General features: G+C 36.5%; 2 protein-coding genes across 2 annotated transcripts; both read right to left on the bottom strand.

The window, feature by feature from the left end:
* Nucleotides 1–2,723: 2,723 nt before the first annotated feature.
* On the bottom strand, nucleotides 2,724–14,672 carry orb (polyadenylation element binding protein orb). Its single transcript, XM_090102251.1, has 13 exons — nucleotides 14,655–14,672; nucleotides 13,844–13,960; nucleotides 11,212–11,330; nucleotides 10,411–10,483; nucleotides 9,680–9,775; nucleotides 9,116–9,194; nucleotides 8,149–8,317; nucleotides 7,422–7,587; nucleotides 5,239–5,404; nucleotides 4,628–4,755; nucleotides 4,172–4,263; nucleotides 3,649–3,869; nucleotides 2,724–3,354 (listed from the first exon to the last, which is right to left on the bottom strand). The coding sequence occupies exons 1-13, from the start codon at nucleotides 14,670–14,672 to the stop codon at nucleotides 3,272–3,274; spliced, it is 1,527 nt and encodes a 508-aa protein (XP_089958377.1). The 3' UTR covers nucleotides 2,724–3,271.
* A 1,751-nt stretch (nucleotides 14,673–16,423) lies between these two features.
* On the bottom strand, nucleotides 16,424–27,325 carry LOC149908309 (nonsense-mediated mRNA decay factor SMG8). The gene is made up of 14 exons (XM_090101729.1): nucleotides 27,275–27,325; nucleotides 24,755–24,992; nucleotides 24,327–24,622; nucleotides 23,752–23,973; nucleotides 23,050–23,299; nucleotides 22,541–22,696; nucleotides 22,384–22,458; nucleotides 21,710–21,867; nucleotides 20,860–21,063; nucleotides 20,333–20,556; nucleotides 19,582–19,798; nucleotides 18,692–18,811; nucleotides 17,982–18,198; nucleotides 16,424–16,621 (listed from the first exon to the last, which is right to left on the bottom strand). The coding sequence occupies exons 2-14, from the start codon at nucleotides 24,890–24,892 to the stop codon at nucleotides 16,424–16,426; spliced, it is 2,475 nt and encodes an 824-aa protein (XP_089957855.1). The 5' UTR covers nucleotides 24,893–24,992; nucleotides 27,275–27,325.
* Nucleotides 27,326–27,628: the final 303 nt, after the last annotated feature.

Below are 27,628 nucleotides of genomic sequence, written 5' to 3'. Positions count from 1 at the left end.
TGTTATATAGCCTATAGACTTCCTCGATAAATGGGCTATCTAACACTGAAAGAATGTTAATCGGACCAATAATAGTTCCTGAGAATAGCGCGTTCAAACAAACAAACTCTTCAGCTTTATAATATTAGTTTTAAGATTAGTTTAGATTCATAGTCGTAACTAAGATGCACGGACAAAGACTGATGGGTCAGCAAATTTGTAAGTATAGTTACTACAAATTTTTGTCAATGGCTCCATAAATAAATAGCATGTAAATATGACATTACGTAGGTAAAATATTACGTAGTAAAAGTATCACTATCCGATATAATAGCTTTGGAAATATGATACATTGAAACACAGTCGACTATAAGTTAGAACATAAGCTGTTCGTCAGAGTGATGATAATATGTAGCCTTCCTCGATGAATGGGCTATCTAACACTGAAATATTTTTTCATTCCCCTCAGTAATTTGAGAATCTTTTAAGAAACTTAACGTGGACACAACATTGACACCCTAACATGTTTGATATTTAGTTTTGGGTTCTTCCTTAGATACATAAAACCGAAAGAGTAGAAGAAATTCGATTGCTCAGTTCACGGGTAGCTCAAGTCAGGCCTCGCCCAAGTATGGCGAAAATGCGAATTCTAATCCGAATAATACTTTTTTTTATTCTTTAAAAATTTCTCATAACAAGGCATGAACCTAAATTCATCCATATAATATGTTTCCCTCAACCATCTTAATTATAATTTATAACAAAACACAGAGAAACTAAGATTCACTATGTAAATGTCTACAAAAAATATTTTCGCGTTTAACCATAGACAAGGACAATAGATAAGGTCAAGTTTAAATCTCTGTACTATAGTTAAACCATGATTTTAAAGCCTCAAGCTTAACCTGGGCTATTTAAGTATTGTAATAAGATGAAGAGTTCAGTTGAATCAGAAAATGCTCATTAGCCGGGTCCACACCGGACGATTCATCGCACATGGAGCGCGCGCTCCAATACGTGCGCATGGATCGCGCGTGGCACGTCCACACCGCCTGCAATCCTGCATCTTTGGATCACGCTCTTATCACGCTCCTGCCGCGTGCAATCGGAGCGCGATGGATCGTCCGGTGTGGACCTGGCTTCTTTGGGCAAATATTACTCATAAGTCATAAGCTATGCTTTAAAAATATGAACATAGAGAAAATTATTAGTCCATTGAATGAGTCCCTCCAAGGGGGGTCTAGAGTGCGTGAGTTAGTAACGTAAGATGTTTCTTCGGAAACATGTCAAGAGTCCCTAGGTAATAAACATACTAAAACCCCGGGACACTAGGAGGAGCCCCGGAGTGGGGGGACGGGGGGAAATGGGTCCATTTTTTCATTTTTCGCTTAAATCTCAAAAACGGTACATGTTAGAGAAAAACTTTCAAGGAAAAATTGAAAGGCCATAAAATTATCTACAAGTTGTACCTCAATCATTTTTTCCTATATCCTACCGTTTCTGAGTTATACACAGTAAAAAATGATTTTGGCTCAAACGATTTCCCCATACTACACATCAATTGATCAAAAAATATTTCTTTCTTCCAAAAAACTCAAATGTGCTACTTGTGACCGGTACTGATAGATTGCTCATAATTAGGTCTATAATTGGTAAAATAAACACATTCCTCCATGGAAGCCTTTAGGAGGAATCGATTGTCAAAATATTATATTAGGGTAGTTTCAGTTACTGAACTTGATCTTTTTATTTTTTTCTTCCAAAAAACTCAAAAGTGCAACTTGTGACCGGTACAGATAAATTGCTCATAATTAGGTCTATCATTGATAAAAATACTAGATTCCACCACGGAGGCGTTTACGGGGAATTGAATTTTATTAGGGTAGTTACGATACTTGAACTTTTTATTTTTTTTCTTCGAAAAAACTCAAAAGTGCAACTTGTGACCGACACCGATAGATTGCTCATAATTAGGTCTATCATTGATAAAAAAACCAGATTCCACCATGGAGGCGTTTAGGAGGTATTGAATTTTATTAGGGTAGTTACGATACTTGAACTTTTTAACTAACTACACTAATAAAATTCAATTCCCCGTAAACGCCTCCATGGTGGAATCTGGTTTTTTTATCAATGATAGACCTAATTATGAGCAATCTATCGGTACCGGTCACAAGTTGCACTTTTGAGTTTTTTGGAAGAAAAAAAATAAAAAGTTCAAGTATCGTAACTTTTCCCTATAGGTTAACCAAATATTTTTGATAGCGAATTTGCAATTCCAATTATGATGATAAAATTTACACGCTTCTACAGTCTGGGAAAGTAAAAAAGTGACTAAATGAGGGATAGTAAATAAAATATACATATTTATCCGGTAATACATTTATTTCTAGAATCATTTTTATGCATTATACATTTATCTTAATAAACAACAACAGATATAAACCAAGGTTGTGAGTTGCATTAGTTAGCAATTTAAATTCTTTTTAGTCCTTTAGATCCACATAAAATTTCTTAAAAATTTCAGATTTACAATGTTATCTATATAATATCTAACTAACAAAAAAAATATAAAGATAAGATGAGATGTTTTTAACATAGCTTGTGTAATATATTTACCATAATTTGTCCGTTTAGACAGCCGTTATTAAAACAAAACTAAAAGACTTTCCCATTGATAAGGTAGGCCTGATAAAGGATAGTAAATAAAAGATGCATATTTTTCATAATATTTATTTGCAGTAACATTTTTATACATAATAAAAAAAGCACTTTAAAATCAGCATATTCGTATAGATCTAAAATTCTATAAAAATCACAATTTATTAAAAGCCATTAAAACTTTAAAACGTTTCAACTGCCTAAACCGATAGGCACCTTAAAATTGTTTAAAATTGCCAAGTTTAGGCAACGCTACGAACGCATGTGCAAATCACTATTCGATACCTGATTGGTACAATTAAAAATCAACAATAATCATTTTTATAACAATAAACAAATAATAATTAATATGTTTAACAAATAAATAATTAACAACGACGTGCGGTTACTAGTGGAATGCATTTGCACGTCAAAACATGGAATCAACCTTAAATCTAAGTTAAAAGCGGATGCTGGCGAAGCGCCCAACTTAATAGCGGCTCGACAACGTGCAACACTGAGTGTCGCGACAAGCTGTGATGGGTTGCGTCGGGTGGTCTGTGACGCCTGTCACTGTCATCTGTCAACATGTCAAACTGACAGGTGTCAAATTTGACAGATGACAGGTGTCTAAGTGACGTCAGTGTGCGAGCTAGTGCAGCGGCCACTCGCCTGCCTCTTCAGTGGCGGGCTCGCTGGAACCGCTCGCTGCACTTGTGGATGGTGATGGCGTCACTGGAATAAAAATTTTCAATTATAGGCTATGTTAACTATTTTGACTTACCTAACATTTTAAAGGACACTTAACATGCTACTACTTAACATTACAATGTAATAACCTATAATACACTCACAATAAATAATTCACAATAAATAATTTTTGAATTTGAAAAGGATAATTTTTCAAGAATAGTCGCCTCGATTTAGTTATTTTACGGATCAACAGAATTTTTTAAAGTGCTAAAATGTTACTAAGTAAGTGCATAAGAATAACCAAACTAAGTACTTATTTTTTAATAATGTACTTACAATCATTAGGAGCCCCGAACCCCCCACTGATGCTGCTATGGTCACTGTGCGGGGATTGCCTTTGTCCGTTTCCGTTATTGCAGTGCATATTTCCGTTGTTCCCATTTCCGTTTCCGTTGCCAATGGTCGCGGTAACGGGTTGATTAGTCTTGAAACTGCGCATCAGGGGCTTGTGGTTGTCTGTCGGATGTTGCCAGGCCCAGCAGGAACGGCAGAAGTATCTGGAATAGGAAAAAAATTACTTACATGATCACTATGTAACAAATAGTCTAAGATCCCACAGCAGAATGAGTTCATTTTTTGCTGAAACTAAAATTTTATGTAGGTATATTTGAGAATATACATCGTCATTAGTTGCCAGTCAAATTTTGGCCGCAAGCATTTTTACCGACTGGCAACCTAGTCGATATATATTCGAACTATAAATATACATAAAATTTTGGTTTTAACAAAAATAACTAATTTTGCTGTGGGATCTCTTACTAAAATTACACACATCAAGTTTTAGCTCTATATCGCTCACCTAAAGCATGAAGGGTCTCTGCAGAAGTAGGGCCCTTGGTGCACATTGCACAGTGAACACATCGAGTCCTCTAGATATGGGTCCACTTGTACCTGCAAAAAAAAAATACATAAGATAAGTCGTCCCACTGCAAAAAGATTACCCAAAATCATTGGTTAGTGGTCTCTACACTTCTAAATTTTATATAGCAGAAAAGTGTATGGAGAATATTAAAGAACGGTCGCTATGAAATTGTAAAAAACATTTTACTTTACACGTATTTATTTATGGATTTAGTTCTATCTTTTTTGAAGGAGAAAAATTACCTTTCAATATAAAATGTTGCCTGGAAGAGACCACTCTTAAGTGATAAGACCGCCTTCTGTGCTGGACTAGTTTTTTAATTTTAAGAATTTATTTGTATGCCAGCACAATAAAGTGTTAATAAATAAATGTTATTTACGACTATTTCCTCACCTTTTTAGTAAACTTGTCTGTGCGTATCTCCACATAGCCCGCAGAGATGGCTCGCACGTACGAGCGCACGTTGTTGAACGTCACGCGACCCGAACCGATCGGGTACTTGTTCTTGTCCGTGTCTAGGCCTGGGGACAGATACGTTTTGTATTTCTGAATCTAGACTATCGCTTCTAGTTTACATACATTTTAGAAAATTGTAAAAAAAATAGGATCTTTTTATTTCTATCATTTTTTGTCCACTTACGATAAAGATCTTACTGTGGTATGTTAAAAGAATTCCCAGCATTCATATTTGTCTAAAATCGGTCAATTCAGCCGGTTACATTTGTATCTGGTCAATGAATTGAATGGGAAACGTTTGTGTGTGTAACTCACCAGCATTAATAACTCCGATGCGAACAGATTGTTCTAGCGGACTCGAACCGCAACCTATGGGTAAAATTTGGGTTTTTTCACGTGTATATGTATGTGTGTGCAAAACTCGCAGACTCGTACGTGTGTACCCATTTATGTATGTATGCTAGATGTGTGTTCAATTGTTTATATGTGTATGTAGACGTGTATGTTGTGCACATGCATGTATGTATATGTGTGTGTATGTAACTTACCCGCATAAACAACTCCCGCGAACAGATCATTCATAATAGTGGCCAGCGCATGCGCAGACAGCATCCCGTGTAGGGCTCCCACGAATACTGTCCTGGTTGGTTCCAACCGCGCTGACCCCCCCCGCACCCAGCTGCTGTCGTGTATACTCCAGGGAATTACTTCTGCCTGTAAAAATTTCATACGTTTAAGAATTTTAAAGGAATGCATGCCTATATCTATGCCTATTAAAAAATTCATAGGTTTAAGAATTAAAAATCCATTTCAGACTGCATCACCCGTATATGAATAATACTTCACAAGAAATCTATAGAGAAAGGGATCACCTTCCCCTGGATATTCCCATTACCTTATGTGATTATTCATAGGTTAGATATTTAAATAAGGCGGGGATTTTCACCTGCGCACAAATATAGCACGATATTTCATTTTTTTATGGAAAAATGCCTACATGCCTCTCCTCGTTGGAGAATTGAGCCATCAACTGAATACAGTTTACTATCTGAACGTCTTAACACGTTCGCTGCATTACGAGATCTATCAGATCCCTTGCAGGACTTTTGTTTTGTGCGTTGAATATAATCGTGTTGTTTCACTCCTTGCGGGAGGATCTAATTTGTAAAGTTCTTTAAGTATGAGTAGGATAAATATACATATTTGCTTCCTACTTAAAGCTGAGTTCAATAACATTAAAAAATAAATTAGAGATGGATTAGGTCCCTAACGCACAGTACTGTAATTATATTCATTCCTTGCGTTAGGAGATATGTTGGTACTCATGGAATCGTAGGCCTCGTAGACGCAAGAGAGGGAGGGTAGGCGGCGCGGGCGCTGCGTGATTCGGCTTAGTGTTGTCCTAGCATCGATGTGGGAGCTCGCTCGTTTTGGAAATAATACTCGCGTATCTAGGTGTTGATTATTTTTTATAAACTAATGAGTTCTTTTAAAAGAAAAAAGTGTAAAAAATCTATTTATTTTGGTGAGATTTCTAACAAACTCAAACTCAAACATTTATTTATTCAATTAGACTTCTTCTAAAAGCACTTTTGAAACGTCATTATACAGGGTGTCCCACTATTGGTATACTAAGCGCGAAGGGACTTGTAGTCTTGCATACACTGATCATGTAAAAAATACTTAAACAACAAAATTAAGTCAAAAAAATTTCGATAAATTATTCCTGAAAATTCATATTTTCTTCTCTAACTTCGCGCAGCCGGCATATACTGCTTCTCTAATGTGAGCATTTTCTCTATGAAAACATAATCTTAATCGATAGCTCACGTGCTGGTGGCAAAGTTGGGCGGGTTGCTTGTTATGGGTGTAGAAATAGAGTTTTAAAAATTCATCTATTTGAAAAAAAATGCGTCTGGAATTTTATAAGTATTTTTTACGTACTCAGCGTATGCAAAAATATGACCTCCTTTGTGCTTAGTATACCAACAGTGGGACACCCTGTATATTTTTAACATTTACCACCGATTCGGAAAGCAGTGCCTATCTACGGAGAAGAACAAAAAATCAAAGCCGGATTATACTGCTGCATCGTCCAGTATAATAAAAATTTTAGAAAATGTTCGGAAAACGAATTGTTACCATATGCGCGCAATGCAAGCAATCAATGTGCTTACCATGTTTTAATGAAAAACACTTTACATAATAATTAATAGCACTATTTCAATCGACAACTGGTATATTATTTTATTCCCATCACTACTTACTACACATATTGAACTATCTTCGGATGCGGTACGAGATACAATCGATATCTAATTTTTTTTTGGTATTTGAAGTTTATTCAAATGTCATAACTGCGTGCGAACCTAGCAAAATATAAAACAATAGACTATCTTTCATCCACAAAAACTTCAAAGTATATGTCATTGTTTTCTGGAAGATATAAATTATTTTCAAAACTGTATCTTTAGGAGACTGATTAGGTCTCAAACGCACCAAAGGGTTGGTAAGTTTCGAGATCTTTTAGGTCTCCAAAGCACCAGCTGAAAGTTCTTTGATAATGATGGCGCAGTGAACGTGTTAAAAAAGATTACTCGTACAATGCGTATTTAACTGGTTTCATTCAATTTTTTTAAGTTAAGCATTCAAATCTACAATTCGACACCGTAGTTACCGCGACAGCAACCTGAAGTCAATATTTTAAAATTATTAAACTGACGTTACACACCTCTTTGGACTTGCACGTCCTGGACGAGATGCGATAGTTCCACTTGTTCCCGTTCCTGCGGGAAGCTGCAAGTAACGCGTGAACACATCTCTCGCTCTCGAACGTGACGTACGCGAACCCGCGCGGCCCGTCCGATACTGTGCCCGTGCGGCCCGGCCATTCCACGCTGGAAAACATTGGAATATTTTGGAAATTAGATGGAAAATATGTAGGAAAAAGAGGTATATTTAGGAATATTAAGGGAAGTTATTAAAAAAATGTTTCTGTATTACATAATTTGGTGTATATCTATCAGATTTTGCTGGAGGTTTCTCGATTCGATACTTCTGAGTTAGTAAATTATTGCCAGGATTATGAGCGATATTATATTGTTCCACGTGATCCAGCGAGTTTTACTTCGGAAATAAATAATTTATGATTATAACTATTTGTGAATCAATACAAAAATAAAACAATTCCACTAGTAGATTCCCTGCTCTACACTAGCAATAGCCAAATATCCAGTCCAGGATATTGCCGCCTTCCAAACTTAAAAAAAGACGGGTTGCCGGCAGAAGTGAAAACTTGATTGTTAACGTTGAGCATGTTTGATATTTTGGAATGGTCTTACGCTTTTTCGATTAGGTCACTTGTCCTGACGCGAGTTTAAGATTTTATACCCATTACAGAAATAGTGCTCAACGCCGCTAAAGAAGTTTTCACTTCAAAAATTGTCCAAAATACCCACCGCACAGGATGAAAGTTCCTCAGCGCTTGCATCAGCGTATGCTCCGAGATATCCCAGGGCAAGCCTCCCAGGAACACTTTGGGCGAATATCCGCCTCCATCCAACGCTCGAGCAGGTAACGGTCCACTCCATACTAGAGCAGTTTCTTCACTACCCCCTACTGCACCACCTGAGGAAGAAAATTTTAATTTAGGGCCGATTTTTCAATGCTTGGATAAAACTTATTCGTCGAATAATGTATAAAACTACCATTTTAAAAACTTATTTTAATTGCCCGTATTTGACAGTTTACGTGACATTTTAAGTATTACGTGTAATACTTTCAGCCCTAAAGAGATTGAAGTTTACAGAAAACATTTTGTTTTATCATGACATTCGAATAAGGTGCCTCTTATGTAATAAAGTTAATCTCGCATATCGATACCGTCGATATCTTAGGCCATGCGCAGACGACAGACTATCCGTGACGCACTTTTTAGTCTGTGAAAATAGAACCTATGAAATTATATGCAGTAACGCACACGACGCGCAAAAAGTCCGGCGCACAAAAAATCCGTGTAATTCGGGCAGACCGCACCGCGCCGCTCCGCACAAAAGTGTGTGAAAAGAATTGAACGTTTGCTTCAACGCGCGCTAACGCAGACGGCGCACACTTTACACGATTTCCATAGCGTCTACGTCCCTACAGCTCTGCCGACAAAATGATCGAAGATGTGCGTCGTGTGCGTTGAGTCTGTGAAAAATCCGCGACCGACTTTTTGCGCGCCATGCAGACTTTTTGTGCGCCGCAGACTCGATCGCACAAAAAGTGTGCCGTCTGCGCAGGGCCTTATGCTTTCAGCCTAAACCGATTTTGAAACAAACAATTTTATAATTCATTACAAATAAGGAAAATTAAATTGAAATTGCTCTATTGATAAGTTTTAATATGGTCACATACTATATACTAAACAGAATCAAAACTTACAAAAAGATGACCGGCGAGGTAGCAGCTCTTTTTTTCGATTAACCGTTTGATTTTGTTCCGAGGACCAATGCGATTCGACCTGTAACAAAATACAATTGAGATTTGGTGAATAAAAACTTATTTTATAAAATATAAAATAGCATGAAAACCGTTTTAGTTTAAGCAAAAGTGGACCCTAGAGCTGATTATCCACAACCCTTTAATTTTTTTTCTTCAAGCCCAATAATTCCTTAAAGTTCTTTTTCTAAGCTAGTGTACTTTTACCTATCCCTGAAACTAACACTGCACCTATCCCTGAGAACACTACACCTAACACTATAAAATTATGTTTTTACGCGCTTTATATTAGCTTCACCTGTATGTTTGTTTGTATCCGACTTCTTTGGGCGCGATTTTGACCCACTTACGGCCAGATTTCTTTCAAACTTTGTAGATTTATTGAGGACCGATGACAATACACTAATTTGATAAAATTTTCTATTTTTTAGTTCGGTTTTCTATAAAAAAGCGTGTTTTTTAGTTTTTTAACTATTATTATTTATATAATAGCTCAAATACACATACCGTAGCATGATACGAAGTAGTAACAGAGGTGTGCAGCGAGTCGCAGCTCCGGCCCGGCGTGTGCGATATGTTCTTGGGGGGCAGCGTCAGAGCCTTCTAGAACATTCCAATCATTTTACCGTTCTTCCTAGCAAATGGTTCAATTTAAACTTACCAACTACACTTTTCAATTTTATGTATTCATTTTCTTACATGTACAATAAATAAAAATAACTTTGCCAACTGACAGACATGGACAAAATTTAAATGGGACCAACCGGGAGGCACTAATAGAAGCTTACAAATGAAAAAAAATGATAAAAATCGATTCAACAGTCCGAGAAAAAAAACAGTAATTGAGAATCATTTTTTGAAGTCATGTTGAAAATATCCAGTTGGAATACATTTCAGAATTGTTTCATGACCTATATTTGGCTTTGCGGAAAAAAAGACCTTCCGGTTTTATAGTGGTCTCCAGGATTGAACCAGAGATTAATTCCATATTAAAAAAATAATGCTAAATAGGGATTTAGCGGTAAACAACTGCATCACTTAAAAAATGAAAATGGAAATAAATACCAGCTTGGAAAATTGACCTGTCGTGTACGTATACCAATTTCACCTTGACTCCTAACTTACTGGCCTAAACAGTAAGATTTTAAAACTTACTAAAGAAGTCTCTCGGGACAGAACTAAGGTAATCAAAACATTAAGAATTATGAACAAATTTGCTATAGGAAATTGGTACTTACCAAGCTAGCGACAAGGTCGGTAATGCCCTGGCTGGAGGGCTCCTCCGCCCAACTGCCGGGCCGCGCACGCTCACTACAACAATTAAACAGAGTAATTCATTTTCAGGTACATGTTATATCACTTAATGTACAAATTAGAGATGTGTGAACTTATTTGAATGTACTGAAACATTTTTAAAATGTAAAGAAAGTTAAGCTGTTTAATGTTAAATTGATTAAAATCAAAAAACTAATGTATAAAATTCTCGTATCGAAGTGTTTGAAGTTAAACTTCTCCGAAACGGCTTGACTGATTTTCATGAAATATTGTATGCTTGTGCACATATGGTTGTTCTCAGAACCAAGACAACGTCTATTTTTCATGACCCTAAATTATATGAATAAGGCAGAACAACGTACTCTGACTAGCATAAATATAAAATTACTATAGTTATTTATAACCTAATTAGTACAGGTAAGCAAAAGTAAACATCAATACATTCCAAGTAAGCCCACTGTCAAAAAAGTGTGGGAGTGGATGTATCCAATGAACAATGTATTGTTACTATACTCTGCCCACGGCTCTGCACGCGTGACGACCTTTAATCCTGATAGAATATTCTTTAGTAATTTTAAATTCATGGAATAGCTTTTTTATAAAAAGCAACATTACAATAAAATTCGTAGCTCTACATAATATAGAGCAACTTACATGGCTCGATTGGCAAGACGAACGTAATACTTTTTTATTAAAACTTTTAATAATACTTTTAATACTTTTTTATTATGTTTATTGTTAATTAGTACAAATAACGTAGTCACCTGTAGCTAGTAAATGCCGTGGGGTGTCGCGGCGGGAAGCAAGCCGACGGCACCAACGAGCGAGGGGTCGGCGCAGCCTCCGGGCTCGCCGGCGTGTCCCAGTGCCATTCTTCGCTTTCCTATATAAACTAGACCTTAGAAACGTTTCCTATGTAGACTTTAGAAATTCTAGACGAATAATGTATTGTTTACAGAATAGAAATATCCTTATGTAAATACTAGCGGTCCGCCCCGGCTTCGCCCGTGGTACCTACATCTATTCTATCTCTCAAGTTGGATCGAACTGCACATGGTGTGCGAATTTTATTATAATCGGTTAAGTGGTTTAGGAGTCCATTGAGGACAAACATTGTGACACGAGATTTATATATATTAAGATAGTGTTGTAAAAATGTTTAATCAATTACGGATGTAGACAAAACAGGAAAAGGAAAAATAGGTTCAAAGTTTTATCGAAATCAAAATATTGCCTTTCGATTACACTAATTTATGATCATTACAAGTATCTACCATTTGCTCTTTGTCAAATGTATAATAATTATTAAAAATTTAGGATGAACTATTATCTTATGATTCCAAACAAAGTTACACGATAAAAACAGCTCAAGATTCGCGTCTAGGAAAATATTTCTTGTTCATAATGATAGTGCGTATGGAAATGAACTGGAGGCCTAGATATTTGAGATTGACATGAAAATCTACGGCCAAGGATCGAGACTAGACGATATACGTTATTGACGTCATTACTAACGATAGAATAGGAAAGACGTTTACGGTAAAATAGATATGGATATAAAATAAAATCCCCATGAAATCCAAGTAAGCTGAAAATATACCAAGACTTGAAATACGCCATAAAATAGAGCTACAAATTCAAATGGAATAATAAAATTTAATGAATGGCGACAACATTTATCATATCGAACATTTTTAGATCGTATTTAAAGCGGCGATGCACCCGACAAGGTCCAAGGAGACATTTTTCCGGGTCGCGTATTCGCGATTAAAACTGCTTCTGCTTGGCATAAGCCTATACAAATAATATTAAATTGCTAGCCCCATGCCAATAGCCGGCGATACTCAGACGTCTGCCAAGTGCACGATTGCGAACTTTTGTAACCGAAAACAGACTATTGTAACGAAAATACACGCTCTATATTATATTCTTAATAGTGCTTAACGTTTAGCCGTTCTTTGAAATGCAATAATTCCAAATTGGGCCCTAAACTATGGGGAGGGCAATCGCGATAATTTATTACATTTATTCAAATTGCTTTCGCGAAACTGAACATACAAAATAAATGTTTATTTTTCCGACAAACTTTACAGAGTTTAGAAAAGCTAAATTTTGATAAAGCACAGGGTTACTCAGAATCTGCGGTTGCGCCAAAAACGAAAAGTTACGATTGCATACATCAGCAAGTAAAATCAGGTAATACGCAAGATTATAAAACTAATTTAACAATTTCAAGAATAGCAGGAAAATTCGCGCATGTTGCAATGTAAAAATTATCCAATTGAATATTTTCTAAGCTAAATCTATTTTATTCATAATCCAAACTACAACGCTATTAAAAATGTATTGGGTCCATTAAATTAAGGCGTCACTGCATTTCAGCCTTAAATGGTGCCGAACATTAAGCGCAGTGCAACTATTTTTAAACTGATTATTGCGGAGTAAATTTAGCACTCCAGCTTTGATATTGATCTGGCTTAAATTTAACCTGCTGAATATTTAACATTTGACCCTATGCGAATGATTTTAATAAAACTAGTATTTCAGGATTGCTAAGTAAAGTTATTTTGTTCTACAGACTAGATAACTGATAAGTAAATTTTGAAACGGACGTTACTAGTTCATTTTACAACGTCCGTTAATTTTTTCATTTTTATATTTTTACGATCTCATTAATTTGAAAGTACCTACATATTATAACTATTATAATTGATATGATATCTTAAATATTTTAATCACGTCAAACGGTGGTTCGTCAAATATACATAAGACTATTCTTGCCCCTTTCATTCTTTACACATGTGATTCGATCAAAACGATACAAGACTAATTTGAAGATAATCCGAAATCTCAAGCTAATGCAAGTGCATAGCTTGGGCCTGCATTATTTGGCACAGGCGAGCCATTAATACGGGCTGCCAGCCACCCTCCTACATTAACTGGCATCAAAACGGATGTCGTACGGTATATTATGAACGGACAATAAAACTACAGTGCTTTGTACTCAAATATTGAGAGTTGAGCCACTGCAGAATGCATTAGGGTGCGCCGTTTTATGATGCACGCGTAGCTTTTCAAATAAACGGCCAACGAATGGGGCAAAGTTAAAAAATATTGCCAATTGCGGGGAAGTTGGCGGTAGTTCGCGGAATACTGCGTTAGTCACGACATTTAAATGCAAAGCGAGATTGAAAATATTTGGCGCCCAACGGTGGCCTTTTGGTTTATCTCGTGTATTGGAAAAAATTTATTTCAATTTATAGAGCAGTTGCAGAAAGTTCACGAAACTGTACAAAATTTACTAAAATATAAGAATAATACGCGCTTTTATCTTTTTAAAAAAATTACCCTCAATAATGTAATAAAATTGGAAAATATATAAAAAAAACTACGTACATTACTGCGCGAGGCCCTTGGGGCCGCTGCTGGTTCTGTGAGCTGAGACGCATCGAATCCCAAAAACTCCGCAAAAGAGCGGCGGTTCTCTCTCGAACCGCCGCCACGACCATTATCCTATAGAAAGTAGAATATTAACGAGAGAACATCTTTGTATGTAGGTTTATGCGGTGTTTACACGGGTGACTAAAGCCGCACGATTTCCGCCGCACGGCGAAAATCGACCGTCTAAATGGCAATTTGGCTTGGCCGCAAGTGACTTAAATCGCAAGCCCCAAAGTAGACTAGCATCCGACTTTTGCCGCGCGGAGACCGGCCGCATGCGGCTGGTGACTAAAATCGACCATGAAAATGCTCATTCGCAGGCGACCGCTTGGTCAGACTGGTTGTCTGCTGATCGACATTTTGATGTCAAATGAACTAGTCACCCGCAATTTTCATCGACTTGTGTAAATCGGGTAGCGATTCGGCTAGGACAGGCGATGCGACTGGTGACTTGCCGCACGGCTAAAATCGACCCGTGTAAATCCCGCATTATATTTGGAAAAAATAAAATAATTTGTAAATTGTTCAAAGATGAACAATTATCGTTCATCTACAATATAAAGCTTCAATAGAAAATTCTGAAATTGGAAGAATAAGGGTAGACGGAAAAATTAAAATAAACGAAGGTAGAAAAAATAAATGAAGCGTTTATTTAAATACGCGCGCGAAATTTAAATTAATTTATAGAATTTAAACTAACCAGACGAAAAAGAAAAGATTCAAGAACGAAAACTATAACTGCCGAACACTTGTAAAAATTACCAACCTGTTGCAGAAGCGGCATGGCGCCGCCGAAAAGTTTCAATTGCCGATGAGTATCAAAACTAGCAGAGTTTCCTGCTGACTTGTTCACGCGTTGGTTCCACTCCGACAACTGCCGGTGACACAGAGCGCAGCGCAGCACGAAGCGCACCCCCCCACCACGCTCCCCACCAATCGTGAAAGGGGTGGTAAACCACGCCTACTTTCATATCAAGTTGATATTTTTTAATTCAAACAAACAAAAACAATACCAAAATTGATTTTATTATTATTAAAAAATCTTTTTATTATAATTTATCAAAACTTGAAAAAAAAAATAACACATATCGAAGATGAAAAATTTGAAAACATTCGAATTGAGTTTCCCGCGCATTTTGTTCTAAAATTTGCCAGCAGAGAGCGCATGCGTCAACATCGCGAAGTTATTTTGGATAGTTCAAATATTGATGAAATCTAATTTTAACTTAGATAATTGGGTGGAATTTTAAATATTATGCTTCTCATGAATACAAAAATAATAATTATCAATGATGAATGAAAAAAAGTAGAAGTGGAGACATCTGTGGAATAAAACTGAAAGGTCGCGCAGTTTAAAAAAAATATACCTTTTTATTGTAAACAAATATAATTATATTATGTTGAATATTATTTGCAAATAATTTTTCTAAACGTTAAAAAAATCATGGGAAATTAAAAAAAAATACACTTCGAAATTCGAACTTATAGCTATCTGTATACCACCTGTATAGTGTATACCTATGTAGGTTTCTGTTTTTGTAAATTCGCGTTATAAACAAGATTTTTATTTGTGTTAAATAAACATAAAATTACCTATTTTTTTTATTTCATAGGTATATGATACACTATACCAATTATGCTGGATTAAGTTGTGTGAACCGGCGGTTAAAGCGAACGAATTCTACTGATAAAAGGTAAATTTATAAATAACTAGCGGTCCGCCCCGGCTTCGCCCGTGGTACATATTTTCGTTTTCTCTACATAAAAACCATCCTCGTACTTCAAGGAATATAATAAAAAAAGAATTATCGAAATCGGTTCAGCCGTTCTCGAGTTATGCGCTTACCAACACATTTTGCGATTCATTTTTATATATAAGATTTCGTAAGAATTGTATTGTCGATTTGCAAAAAGACACAATAATTAAATATGAAACAATGTATTTTTGCTTATTTAAAAAGTTCAAGGTGGTACCTACACAATTAATAGAAAGATACCACGAGCTCCATAACAATCAAATTTATAAAATAAATTAAGCAATTAAAAAAAATGTTTATTCCCACTACAAGCCGATAATCTTTTTGGAGCCGATAAGTTGGCGAATCAAACTACATATGTAGGATTGTAGTTAGGTGAGTTAAAATAAAATTTATTTAAAGTAGTAACTTCCTAGGCTAGCTTGGTATGTTCATTAAAACTTGTATAATACTAGCGGTCCTCCCCGGCTTCGCCCGTGGTACCTACATGTTTAAACTATCCTATCTCTTAAGTTGGATCGAACTGCACATGGTGTGCGAATTTTATTATAATCGGTTAAGTGGTTTAGGAGTCCATTGAAGACAAACATTGTGACACGAGATTCATATATATATTATAAGATTATCTTCTCATACACAACACTAACAGTACCATTTAAAATGAAAGGATAAACATACATTCAAACATCCTTACAAACCTTCTTTAGCGGTAGGATTGAGTGAAACATGTTAAAAATTAGAATATCAGTGAAATAAAACAACCACTATTATTATATTTTTATTCTTGCAACCCAAACAAGGGTGTAAGCATAGTCCCCATGTGGCCAGAAGCTGTCCTAGGCCGTTGTATGGGGCCTCTTTCATCCGCGTATATATAGGGCAGGCGTAGGATCCAGTAAGCTGAAGCACTGAGTTTTATGGGCCCTTCTGAATCTGGCTGAGGTATGAATATCGGCCCAAGGGGTACTGGTTGCACCTGAAATGAAGACTTGTTAATTCACAGTGTTTTAATAACTCAGGCCCCGGAATCACAGACACAATAGAAAATCTATTAGACCGGGAGATACTGACACAAAATTTCGAGTCATTTGTAACAGGATGGCGGTTCTACAGGGGTCTTAGTACGCAATGACAAAAAGAAAAACGATGGTGTGAACAATGGCACCGGCGGCTTAGTCGCGTGGGCGTTAGTCGAACTCGTCGTAAAAATAGCGAAAGTCAAAGGATTTGTAACACAAAAATTTTAGAATTTACCGATAGCCCATAAAAAAGGAGTAGGCGGTAGTGTCATGCCATACTTTTCCGGTGTGACTTACAGCCCGCCATACCGACGCAAATGTGTTGATTTAAAAAAAAACAATTCAACCATTTGTACCAGGCTAACTTTTGCACAGGTAACCATCGTCGTGTAGCCATTTACGAAAATCACCATACCATACTTTTCGGACGATTCCAAATGGTCGCCATACCGCCGAAAATCTGCAAACATTTTTTTTTTCAGGATGGCTCCTGTTACAAATGACTCGAAATTTTGTGTCAGTATCTCCCGGTCTATATTGTGTCGTGGACCGATCGGGCCGTTCGGGGCTCAATGGGTTAAAGGCGTGTTTGAGAAAAGGTATCGTAGTGCGTAGAAATAAATTATATTGCTACGTTTTGTGGTCGTCGAATATGTCGTCCATTACACGAATTTCACTGTGTTCTTTCTATGATAGTCGTAAGTCATAAGACGAACTTCGTGATATTGGTAGATCATATACAATGGATACATAACCAATATGGATCAAGGCTCGAATGTTACATATTTCTTCCCTTTACATGGACACATTTCCAGCCAGCCAGAATTAATCACTTGTAACGATAATTTTGCTTGTTTACCTTTTACCGTGGTTGCCTGGAAGAGATCACTATTAAGTAATAAGGCCGCCAAAATACTTGGACTCTGTCCTATGTGTAAGTAGTTATAAGGTTTCTTAACTGTACAACTATTAAATAAATAAATAATCATATTGGCCAAGAGTAGAGATCCCCAATTACCTTCGGCTGCAGCGTCACATGCACGCTCGCTTTCAGCGTGACCACGTGCAAGTGCATAAGCTGTGCTAGCATGGCACTAGGGCGGCATATGCACGGTGCGAATAGCGGCATGGCACTAGCATCTAGCCGTGCCCCCACCTCCATGGTACATATTACCTATCCCTATGCAATAAGCCCCCCCCCCATAAAAATTTCCTGAGGATTGCACTGGCAGCTAACCCCCGCCGTGCCCCCGCCCCCATGTGACATAGGTAAGCACTATATAGGGCTATCCCCCCCTCCCTCCACCAATAAATTACCTTTGGCTGCAGCGTGACATGCACGCTAGCTTTCGGCGTGACAACATGCAGGCGCATCAATTGTGCCAACATGGCACTGGGGCGGCATATGCACGGTGCGAACAGCGGCATGGCACTAGCAGCGAGTCGTGCCCCCGCCCCCACGCCCGTGGCCCCGGGACCGCCCCACGCTGTACCGCCCCCGTTTACGACTGTGTCCGGGGACGACATCATGAACCTGGGAGGACAAATAAGTATAAATCAAAAATATTAATTCCATATAAAATAAGTTTACAATTTTAACAGTCATTGAGACATCCTTTTAAGCATTTAAATGCTTGTGTTAGAACATCTCGCTCTTCCGAAATTACATTATCTTTTATTGTTACACAAATATAAATACCGGATATAAGAGTATGGAGTGACAAACGCGCATCATAATAGAGAAATTTCATTTGCTTTTGTCATATAAAGATATCGTGTATGCAAAAAATTTGAAATGAAAATAGTTCAAGATCTGCTATCAAGTTTTCGCTACTGTTCTGAAAATAATAATACTTAAATCATTGATGTCATTAACAGATTGATGCTCGCAAGTGTATCCAATTTTATAAATATCACCAGAATATTATGCATTACTGATTAACAAAAAAGATCAAAGACCAAAAAAGAAACCTAATTTTAAATTAAAACTAAAGTTCAATCAATTCCAAAAAATTAAAAATCCTTACCTGTGTCCTCTAGGGCATTCATACTCAAAGCCAATAAATATCTTGACAGTAAGGTTATGAGGTGCGCCGCCCTTACCGCGCCCTCTAGTGGACGTGCGCCATACATTCGCTTGTTCCATGCTGTAAAACAAATGTTATTTAGAAAACTTGTTACTACAGTAATGAAAATAAAATTAACAAATTGATATTTGAACAATGACGAGATATAGATGGAAACTTGAATAAATAGTCAACTGTTTTGTTACCTCAAACCGATGATTTACTAAATAAATAAAGGATTGGAAACATTTAGGGTGCACTCACACACATCAGTCACCGTCACGGCACGTCACCGGACAGGATTAAAAAAAAATATGTATCAATAGTTCTAGTATGACTCTGTGCCCACACGACAGTCGCCGGCACGAAATCTATCAGTGACGTCCCCGGTCAGGCACGTCAAATAATCTTTCCATACATGTATCATACTTTTATCCCCACTCACCCGGTGCCGTCACGTCTCAGTTCAGTCAGCGTCGTGCTACCGTCAATTGCTACATGTTCTCTAGCGTGACACACGTCTAATCACTCACTAACCTGATGTATGTGTTCAATGATTCAGTCAAACCGGCGACGTGACTGACGGACAACATGACGGTGACTGGTGCTTGTGGATACGTACACAAACCGTCACCGATCAGTCATCGGTGACTTGACGGTGACTGATGTGTGTGAGTGCACCCTTAGTGGCAAAACACATATTTTACGAGGCAGTGACCAGGTTTATTATAAAGGTATTAAAAAGTTTATATTCAAGATAAAAATTATGGGTTACTTTCAATAATCTCAGTATAAACATGCAAAAATAAACATTTTTTGGCCACTTCACTAGTTTTCGTCTAGCCACTCACCGCACAGTACAATCCCAGGGTAACAAATAATTAGTATGTGGCAGGAACCCAGGCTGCAAGTGTTCAGGCAGACCCAAGCTATGGGAGTATAGAGACGAAGCTCCCAAACACACCAGAGACCAGCTCGGGAAGGGCGGCAATAGACCAGCCGGGCTTGTCATGTGCAACATGCCGGGTAAGTACTCTGTTGTTGATGGCTGCCGGCTTATTGCTTTCTCTGTGAAAGCGTTTAAAAATAATTGGTTGTCTGTAAAGTCGATTTACTGACGATAGTTGAACGTGACAACGTCTGATTGTGCTTCTTTGTCGCTCGTTCCGCGCTCTCGCTTGCACTTCAAGCCTTACATGGAACGCCTCAGAGCGAGGTAACGCCACATGAATCATGTTTTTTCGTGCGTGCAGCCGGCTCTATCGAATTATAAGACGTTGTCACGTCAAAGATTAAGTATTTTTTAGTTGTATAATTTTAATGGCTTGTTTACTAAATAATACACTGATTATTTAAATTTAATTCACATCAAATAATGTGATATTGGTTTATCTTGCAGTTACACCTATAAGCTATATTTTAGTTAATTTAAAATATCCAGCACTTGGAATGACGCAGCAAATATAAAATAAGACAATTTTAATTAAAATTATATCCAAAGAATGCCAAAAAATTACTTACAATGCTAGTTACACAGTAAAAATGTAGGAGCATTACAATTGCCGGAAGATATCCGACTCGAAGGACCATCAGTAAACCAACCTTTAGCTGTATCTTCTCTGACCGGCATCACATCAATAGCGTCATCACTTTGCAGTTCAACTTCCTCCTCCTCATCTTTTTCAGACCCTGGAGACAGTTCATCCGGTGGAGACCAGCCTTCGGAACGCGGGGGCGAAGCACCCGGTGACTCTGCGGAGTCTTCGTCCACTTGGGACTCCAGTCTTTCTTGGGTTTCTTGTGAAGATCCTTTTAGTGATGCCGCTCTGGAAAATGGTTGAAATAGGCGGTGGAAGTTTATGATAACATTTCGAAGGTAACGTGAATGAAATTTCTTTGTTGAACTCTGTAGCAAAATTAAAATATTAACATAAAATTTATTACTAGTCACCTAACTTCCAATGAGAATGACTAATTTTAAGTGTAATAACGATACAGCTAATTGTATTCTGCTAATAATTTGCTAGTATTCTATCGTTATTTACAATTTATTCGGTGTTTTTGGTACACCAAAAACAAAAACCCTATAATACAAAGCACAGATAATTTGCTTATAACTATCAACTAACCTAAAACTCGGCGTAGACGGTTGGAACACAGGAAATTCCACACTTTGCAGCGTGTTACACACACCACACTCTTCCGCCGCGTAAGTATAGAATGTGTAGTTCGCCATTTTGACCGTGTAAGGGTCGTCCCGGGAACATTTACTGCGACCGCAGTTGCACACGCTTATGTAGCGGACGCCGGATGAGTGGTCTTTGGAACTGTCACTGTGAAATAAATTTTTAGTATGTATAGAGAGGTGTGAATAAGAAGTAAATTTGATAAAAAGTAAAATAGAGGTGTTAAAAGGGGAGTGAATTTCGATGTGAATATTTTCGTGTGTAAAAGATTTCAACCGCCTTCAAAAAAGGAGAAGGTTCTCATTTCGACTGTATTTTTTGGGTTTGTTAACATACCACATACTGTTATATGTGTTGTTTTTTATATTATTTTTATCTACATATGGACAACGCTAAAACACAATATTTCACAGTTTTAATAGATGTTTGGCCAGTAATTATATCCAACTTTTTCGTAATTTGTTCCCGAATATTTTATGGTCCCTAAAGCCTATTTTCCTATATACTCACTGGTCAGGGTTGATACAGGGGTGCGATGTGAGCGAGGGTGCTTCCCACAAGCTCCTCGTCCGCCAGGTGGCAGCACACGCGGTACTCGAGCGATCCTACCTATTGACCCACTTTTTTTTTGGGTTCCTTTTCATTTCCCCATCCTTCCAGAGTTTTACCCAATACAAAAGTCCCTACGACTTTTGTATTTGGCAAAAGTGATTTTTTTTTCAATTTTTTTTTTTTGGATGGATTAGACCCACTTGTGGTAGTATTTGAACCCCCCACATATCTACATACTCACTGGTCAGGGTTGATACAGGGGTGCGAAGTGAGTGAGGGTGCTTCACACAAGCGCCTCGTCCGCCAGGTGGCAGCACACGCGGCACGCAGGCGGGCCCGGGCGCCGCGCGCTAGCGGCCCGCGGGCCATTGCCGCTACTACTCCTAGTGCTACTGTTACCTGGGATATTAAATTGAAACTTTTATTACATCGTCTCAAACTTTTTGGTCTGTGTAGCGCATGTCGCGTGACGGTTGAACCGTACGATAATTATCTGTGTGTGTATCTGAATGTAATATGTGCCTAAGTTTCACTTTTACCGTGGTTTCATAAAACCACACAACATTTTTTTAGTAGTGTTTTACTATTAGCCAACGTACCTTCGAATATTAAGAAAAACGATTCTTTTTTTGCAATTTTTGGTAACTCAATTCCAACTAAAAAGGTTAAGCGGATGGACGTGTAGGCGTAAAATAACTGAACGCGAATTACAACACGAAACGCGAAGGAAACAAGTTGAAAAACAGCATTAAAATATTTAAACCTACATAAATTCGAATTTTAACATGAAAAACGCAAAAATAAATATGAATTAAATAAATTTCCAGTCACCCTCTTACAACTTGAATATGTAATGGTAACTTATACCAACACAAGGATATGTTTAAATTTTAAAACTAATATATTATCACTTGCCTTATGAGCATGATGTTGGCTTGAATAGTGAGATGGTAGACCTTCAGCATAAGATGCTTGAGCTATAGGCAATACCTGTAATAAATAATTAAAATTGATTTCATTCAAATTTCAAATGAAAAGCAACCTTAGTACATACTAATAGAGCACAATTTACCTTGGCACACCTAGCTTGCGAGAATCTAACATCTGTTGCTAAAGCATCAAAGAGGGCTCCGCTTGCTTCCTGGTCTTCGTCGACTTTTGGAGACTCCTTCAAGTAGACTTGAGTTAGAGCTTGAGCGGCCGAACGCCATGAACTTGCGCTTGGAAGCTAGAAGAGAAAATCTATTTATACAATTTTCTACCCCCAAATAAAGTATTAATTTAACTCTCAACCCGCCTAAAGAAGTTTCACTTCAAAAAGTATGGGATAAATGTTTGTTGCTACATACATTTATAAAATACATACATCGATAAAACTAAAATTTTGCTTTAACAATAGGTTTTTTTTCCTTTTTTTGATTGTTAAATCAAAAATCTTGTTTTTGAATTGAAATCACTCAATAAATCATTGTTTATTACACTCTAAGGTATAATAGCAAATGATTTTTCTATTGCCCACCATCAAATAACATGTGAAAACTCGATTCAGCTAAATTCAAATTAAATATCTATTCCAAATACCTCAAAAAACGACGTGCTCATAGCATATTTCCCGACATTATCATCGAAACCTTCTCCAAATGCCACATCGAGGTGTGTCTGTAGAAATTGCCCAAAAGTTGGTCGAGCTGTGTCTTCAGTTTGTGTGCCTGAACATAATTGTACAAGCCCTCGCACTAGAGAACTCATGTCTCTAGCGTTTCCATTGTTTTCTTCAGCACTTATGTATACAAATTCCTCATTTTTGGGTATTGCAAAAAGTGATTTGGCACTGAAATATAAAATTAATAAAGATATTAACATAATTCTTTGTATTGACATGTGTCAAGTAATATTTTCGAAATTTTTAATTTTGATAAATTAAAAAATGTCTGCAAAATTCATTATGTCCTGTGAGCAAGTCAGTCCAAATACTGCTCTAGCAATTTTAATGAATATAAGTACAATATTTTAGGGAAAAAAAAGACGGGTTGCACTCCGGGAGTGCCGGCAGAAGTGAAACTTGACTATTAACATTCAGCATGTTTGATATTTTGGAATGGTATCCGTCTTACACATGGAATATAAGGGCTAAAAAAAAATCCGTCTTACGCTTTTTCGATCAGGCCACGTGTCCTGACGCGAGTTTAAAATTTTATACCCAACGCCGCTAAAGAAGTTTTCACTTCAAAAAATTATTTCAATCATTTATAACTTAATTTAATAACAATCTATAATCCTTACCACACATTCGTTATGATCCTAGCTTTCCTCAAAATAAAGTATATCTGGTCCTCCACAGCATGCTCCAGCCGTTTCAAGCCAGCTGGGTTCTTGCGCAGTGGTGTCGGGGCTCTTCTGAAGTGGAACAGGAGGCGAGGACAGCAGGACCTACCATGGGCCTCCCAAGCTCCAGATACACCAGCATCCAGTAAGGCTGTTGTTGTTAGACCGGTTAACTCATTTCTGTGCATAGAGTGTTAAATTAAAATGTAAGTTTTGCAATTGTGTTTTGTAATTAACTGCTTATTAATTTAATGAATTGAAATATTTACATACAAAATATATGAATAATATCAGAAATTTAATTAAATTGAATATCTATATAATACAGGTGGTAAATGGCAAAAATATGTTATGACATTTCAAAAGTGCTTCTAGAGATAGATTGAATAAATAATATTGAATGTTATTCTTATGTCTTATTGAATAAATAATATTTGAATGTTATTGTATATTTAGTATATTTTAAGCAAAATAAGTTTACTTTACAATTAGATTAATCTTTAATATTAAAATATTTATTCCCAGTAACTTACCTATAAGCATCCACAGCTTTAAACAACTGCAAGTAACCCAAATCAAACACTGGAGTGGGCGACGACAATATAACAATATGACACAAATGAAAAAGCAAGGCTATTGCTTTACAAGAGTCAATCGCCAGTTCGCCAGATGCGACAAGCCAGTGTGCCGCGTCTGCATCTTTGACTGTACTAGTTGAGTTATCATTTAAATCCTCTGCGAGGGCTGTTAACTGTTTCGTGTCGAGATATGTGACTGCGTGAAGGTAGAGTATGCTTTGCCTTTCATCCCAGTGACATTGGATACCATTCTGAAAGTAATTGTGTATGAATCGGGGGCAGTAAACATAAAAGTAACAACATATAACCAAACTTTAAATCAATACAAAAGAGACCGAATATATATAGATGGATTTCAGGAAGATAGTATAAATATGCCTTACTTCTTCCCAAGCAGGTACAGTTACAAGAGGACTAGCTTTATTTGGATATCGATAGGGAGATTTTCCTATTATTCCGACTACAACTATGCGGTCCTTATTGGAAAATTCTGGTATGTCGCTTATAGAAAACGCTTTCATTGTTTGCTTTTTTACGTTCTATATTATATGCCTAACTTAATTGATAGCATTAGTCTTATTGCTAACTAGTATTTATTTAAATAAAAAAGATTTTACAAATGTGTGCGTTACCCAGGCAAAATGTTTTGCTTTAGAGAGATGAGACTTAAACAAATAATTAGTGTATCATGAGGAGCAATTTGTTTACTAATAGCAAAATTTGTTTGAATTGTAGTTTTTAAGTTATTTAAGAAAAACAAATTTTGCTGGAGTAACGTTTGAAACGTTACCCAGGCAAAATCGTCTTTCAAAAATTAGTTTCAGCACGGAACCAAATACATGAATAGGTAGCTTTTGTTGCGTAGTAAATGTTTATAAATAGCAAAATTTGTGTGTGGTATAGTTCTTTAGTTATTTAAGATTTTGCTGCGGTAACGTTTTGGGATTTCCCAGATCTCGAAAACGGCTCAACGCAGAAGTTTGAAAAAAATACCAATAAAAGACCTCAATTTGTTTAAATTTGTTTAATCATTAGTTTTTGTTTTGGTTGACGTAAACCAATGTAATTAAATGGTTTCAAAAATCAGAAGAAACGGGTTTGCAAGTAAACCAATACACTTATAACCAAATAAACAGCTGTAAAAAATACCCGTGGTTCGACGCTTGTTTACATCAGAAATATTAGATTTCATACTTTACACATTAAGAAGATAAAAACAAATTTGATTTATTTTAGACTGGTCGTACTTTAGCGATCAAATACGCAGTTCCCATAACATTAAGAAACATGGCATACTTTAAACAAATTAAAATGATTCCTGAAAATTCCTTCCTGTTAATTGCAGCTTTGAATTACGGCTCTAATGAAAGTTATCTCAAAAACAAGATTTTGTCAGCAATTCTCTAATGAGCCGACCAAATTGAAAAGGTCACATAAAAGCGACCGCACCATACATAAGCGCAACCATCTGAAATGAACAGGATAATATAGATGTTTTGTTAGTACAGTTGAATACAAAAGTTTTCTGGTCAGGTTAGTTAAAATAATAAAATGGTTAAGATTCATTATTTTTATTTAAAAAATCAGTCTCATACAAATTATATGTATTGCTTTGCCTTAGCATCAACATTTTTGAGTTTTGTTACGTGTTACTTAGAGTGAATATTTTAACATTACATGTGACTGCCACAGGTGGATAACCCGTGAACCAATCATTGTCAAAGCGTCGTAACCTTCTTTTAACTTAATGTTGAAATATCCACTCTAAGTAACACGACATAAAGCTCATATTTCAATACCACAGTGTGACTTGAGTTGGAATTGAGTCGGCGTTGTGTGTGTAATGTGCAAATATAGCTACATGTATATATGTTTGTATTGTTTTAAATCACACTATAAATTATACACTATGATATTACACTTTTATTAACTAGTAAAAATTGTGTAATATGGTACTGCACTTAAAAAATATTAAAAAATCGGCTTCACGAATAACGTTTTTCTGCTTAACTGTACAAAACATCGGTTACCAAGCTGCTAATTTGCGAAGATTACCCGTACGTACGGTGCAGTCGCTTTTACGTGACCTTTTCAATTTGGTCGGCTTATTAGAGAATTGCTGACATATTCTTGTTTTTGAGATAACTTTCATTAGAGCCGTAATTCAAGGCTGAAATTAACAGGAAAGAATTTTCATGAATCATTTTAATTTGTTTAAAGTATGCCATGTTTCTTAATGTTATGGGAACTGCGTATTCGATCGCTAAAGTACGACCTGTCTAAAATAAATCAAATTTGTTTTTATCTTCTTAACGTGTAAAGTATGAAATCTAAAATGTCTGCTGTAAACAAGCGTCGAACCACGGGTATTTTTTACAGCTGTTTATTTGGTTATAAGTGTATTGGTTTACATGTAAACCCGCTTCTTCTGATTTTTGAAACCATTTAATTACATTGGTTTACGTCAACCAAATCAAAAACTAATGATTAAACAAATTTAAACAAATTAAGGTCTTTTATTGGTATTTTTTTCAAACTTCTGCGTTGAGCCGTTTTCGAGATCTGGGAAATCCCAAAACGTTACCGCAGCAAAATCTTAAATAACTAAAGAACTATACCACACACAAATTTTGCTATTTATAAACATTTACTACTCAACAAAAGCTATCTATTCATGTATTTGGTTCCGTGCTGAAACTAATTTTTGAAAGACGATTTTGCCTGGGTAACGTTTCAAACGTTACTCCAGCAAAATTTGTTTTTCTTAAATAACTTAAAAACTACAATTCAAACAAATTTTGCTATTAGTAAACAAATTGCTCCTCATGATACACTAATTATTTGTTTAAGTCTCATCTCTCTAAAGCAAAACATTTTGCCTGGGTAACGCACACTTTACAAATTGAACAACTTTTGTGATTGTCAAAATCGTAAACAAAATATGTCAATTGTCAATGCCAAATTGACGTTTTAAAGAATATACAGTATATATAGAAAAGATAAATACCTATTTATCTAGAGATAAATAAGAATTTACCAACCTATGTTAGATCATGATTTTAACTCGACTTCTACAAGAAAATAGATTTTACAAGTATTTTTCTTATTTTTATTAAGGGGTATATGCATAGGCTGTTTTCCAATTACAGAGCAGAATGCGACTCAGTGCCGCACAATGCCGAATTATGCTCATGCTTAATTGGAACGTGAAACGCACCAGCAGGTTGCGCTCGTTCGCACGTTCAGTGTTGAAAAAA

Source organism: Colias eurytheme, chromosome 5 (genome assembly GCF_061535395.1).
Source record: "Colias eurytheme isolate Ceu_HAF_F1 chromosome 5, ilColEury1 Martin Lab GWU primary, whole genome shotgun sequence".
Classification (NCBI taxonomy): Eukaryota; Metazoa; Arthropoda; class Insecta; order Lepidoptera; family Pieridae; genus Colias; species Colias eurytheme.
The sequence above is the reverse complement of the archived record's forward strand: the minus strand, read 5'-3'. Positions and strand labels throughout refer to the sequence as shown.